Source organism: Drosophila novamexicana, unplaced genomic scaffold, assembly GCF_003285875.2.
Source record: "Drosophila novamexicana strain 15010-1031.04,08,12 unplaced genomic scaffold, DnovRS2.1 tig00002140-arrow-arrow-pilon, whole genome shotgun sequence".
NCBI lineage: Eukaryota > Metazoa > Arthropoda > Insecta > Diptera > Drosophilidae > Drosophila > Drosophila novamexicana.
The window spans coordinates 37,350-39,628 of record NW_020824946.1 but is presented as its reverse complement, the minus strand read 5'-3'; the positions used below and the strand labels follow the sequence as shown (position 1 = coordinate 39,628).

The 2,279-nt window shown below is 44.0% G+C and overlaps 1 protein-coding gene across 1 annotated transcript; it reads right to left on the bottom strand.

The window, feature by feature from the left end:
* Window positions 1-315: 315 nt before the first annotated feature.
* LOC115768961 (histone H2A-like) lies at window positions 316-681 on the bottom strand (the record flags this gene model as incomplete). The annotated part of the gene is made up of 1 exon (XM_030713684.1): window positions 316-681. A coding segment is annotated over one exon (366 nt), but the record flags the coding sequence as incomplete, so codon positions are not given.
* Window positions 682-2,279: the final 1,598 nt, after the last annotated feature.

Here is a 2,279-nt window from a genome sequence, read left to right as displayed (position 1 = left end):
TGCCGGTCGACTCAATTGTCGTCGGGCATTACAATAGGTTTACAAATTTTTTTTTTTTTTTTAATGATAATTATAATTATAATAATTTTTTTTTTGTTGTGCGCCCTCTGTGGCGCTGTCGGTCAGTTCACCCTTGGTGTTTTCCAGCGTTGGTACAAGGGGCGGTCTGCCTCTCGTACTTCTTCTTGTTCCAGCGTTGGTACAAGGGGCGGTTTGCCTCTCGTACTATTTTTTACTTGTTGATGGCCGCTGACTGGTTTCGACTATTTACAAATGCATACGCTGTCTTTTTTTTTTGTTTAGATAACTAGCAAATTATGCCTTCTTTTCCGTCTTCTTGGGCAACAGAACTGCTTGGATGTTGGGTAAAACACCGCCCTGGGCAATGGTGACGCCCGAAAGCAGTTTGTTTAACTCCTCATCGTTACGAATGGCCAATTGCAAGTGGCGAGGGATAATTCTAGTTTTCTTGTTGTCACGTGCAGCATTGCCAGCCAACTCCAAAACTTCAGCGGCTAAATATTCCATAACGGCAGCCAAGTAGACAGGAGCACCGGCACCAACACGTTCAGCATAGTTGCCCTTACGAAGGAGGCGGTGAATACGACCAACGGGAAACTGAAGACCAGCGCGGTTAGAACGCGACTTTTCCTTTCCCTTCACTTTTCCACCTTTACCGGCCTAACATGTTCGTGACACTTGTCACGGTCGCCATGTAATATTAAGAAGATCGGCACGTCAGTGCTGGTTAGGTTCTGTTGACCGAATGTCTTTATTCAAAGTCAATGTTATGTGCTTAGACTATGGATACATATATGTTCTTATGCTGTTAATGGTTAACAGCTACAAAGAGAGGGAGAGTGAGTAGCTTGCATATGCCTGTGTTAGTGAGCATATATGTTGCTCATGCAATGTGCTCAGACGGAGCGTGGGATCTGCAGCGTAAGCATAAACGGTCAGCTAGTGAGGCTAGTGAACCGCGCTGCGTAATCTGAGACCGAGCCAATACATTAGCTGGCTCTGGGCTTGTTTACGTTATTGTTGTTATTGTATGCAACAAAGTGCTGCATACTTTATATTTGAATTCAGGGTATTCTGTACGGGCATATACGCACTACACTACGATGAAGTCGAAAAGAAACTCACGCTCGTAACTAACAAAATTGTAATGTCTCACGACGCCGATTTGCTCAACCGGGAGGTCAGAGACGACGCCTTGCACGCCTTTATCTCCGGTCTTAAAAAGCCGTTGAGAGCGGTTGTGTTCCCTGCACAACCAAAAGATCTACCATCCGCACTGGCCCTTGCCAGAGAGGCAGAAGCTAGCATTGAGAGAAGCATGTTTGCAAACTCTTACACTAAAGCCTTGCAAGACCGAGCGCAAATTTCTGAAAGTAACAAAAACCGTGCCCAAGGCAAACAAACCAGATTTAACAAAGATGAGCAAAATCAGGAGAGAAACCCCCATTTTGTGAAACGCCAAAAGGGCGGTCCCCAGCTTCAGGCCCCTAAAGACAATCAAACCGAGGCTCCACAGCCCGTGGAATTTGACTCTTCCTCCAGATTTAGACAAAAAACCGACTACAGCAAGCGTCAGGCTAATGAGTCCAACGCACCAAAACGCAAGAATTCGTCAGACCGCTCAACAAGTCAAAGACGATAACGCGCTAACAATGCCGTACAGTCAGATTCCAAAGAACCCGTAACAGAATTCGAGATCTTTTGCTTATTTTTTCTTTATTAAGTTTAGCTTTATTTTAATTTTTCTGTTATTATCTGGAACAACTTAAATTAAATTTGTATGAATATTTACAATCTACTTATTCTACTGGTAAGTCATATACAAATTTACAGTGTCAACTATATAAATCGATCTGGGAGATCTATTGGGTGAGACCTTCGTAGTCTCCTCCGCATTCGGAGTCCTCCAATTCTGCGCCTATTCAGAAGACGCCTAGCCAGTCGATTAGGATGACATCTCAGTCGCGCTATATAATTTGCGGCCTGTATATTTATTATGTCCCCGACTTTGGGCACTCCTAAGTCTTTTTCCAAGTCGGAGGTTCTCATATACCAGGGGGCACCAGACAGATATCGGAGCGTTTTTGCTTGGAGCACCCTGATTTTTGAAAGACTGGACTTTGCAGCAATGCCATATACCTGGATACCATAACGCCAGGCGGGAGCTATGCAGGATTTATAAATGGTGACTTTATTTTTCAAAGATAGCGCATTTCTACTGTTCAGAAGCCATCTTAGTTTTCCTATTCTGTTCTTTA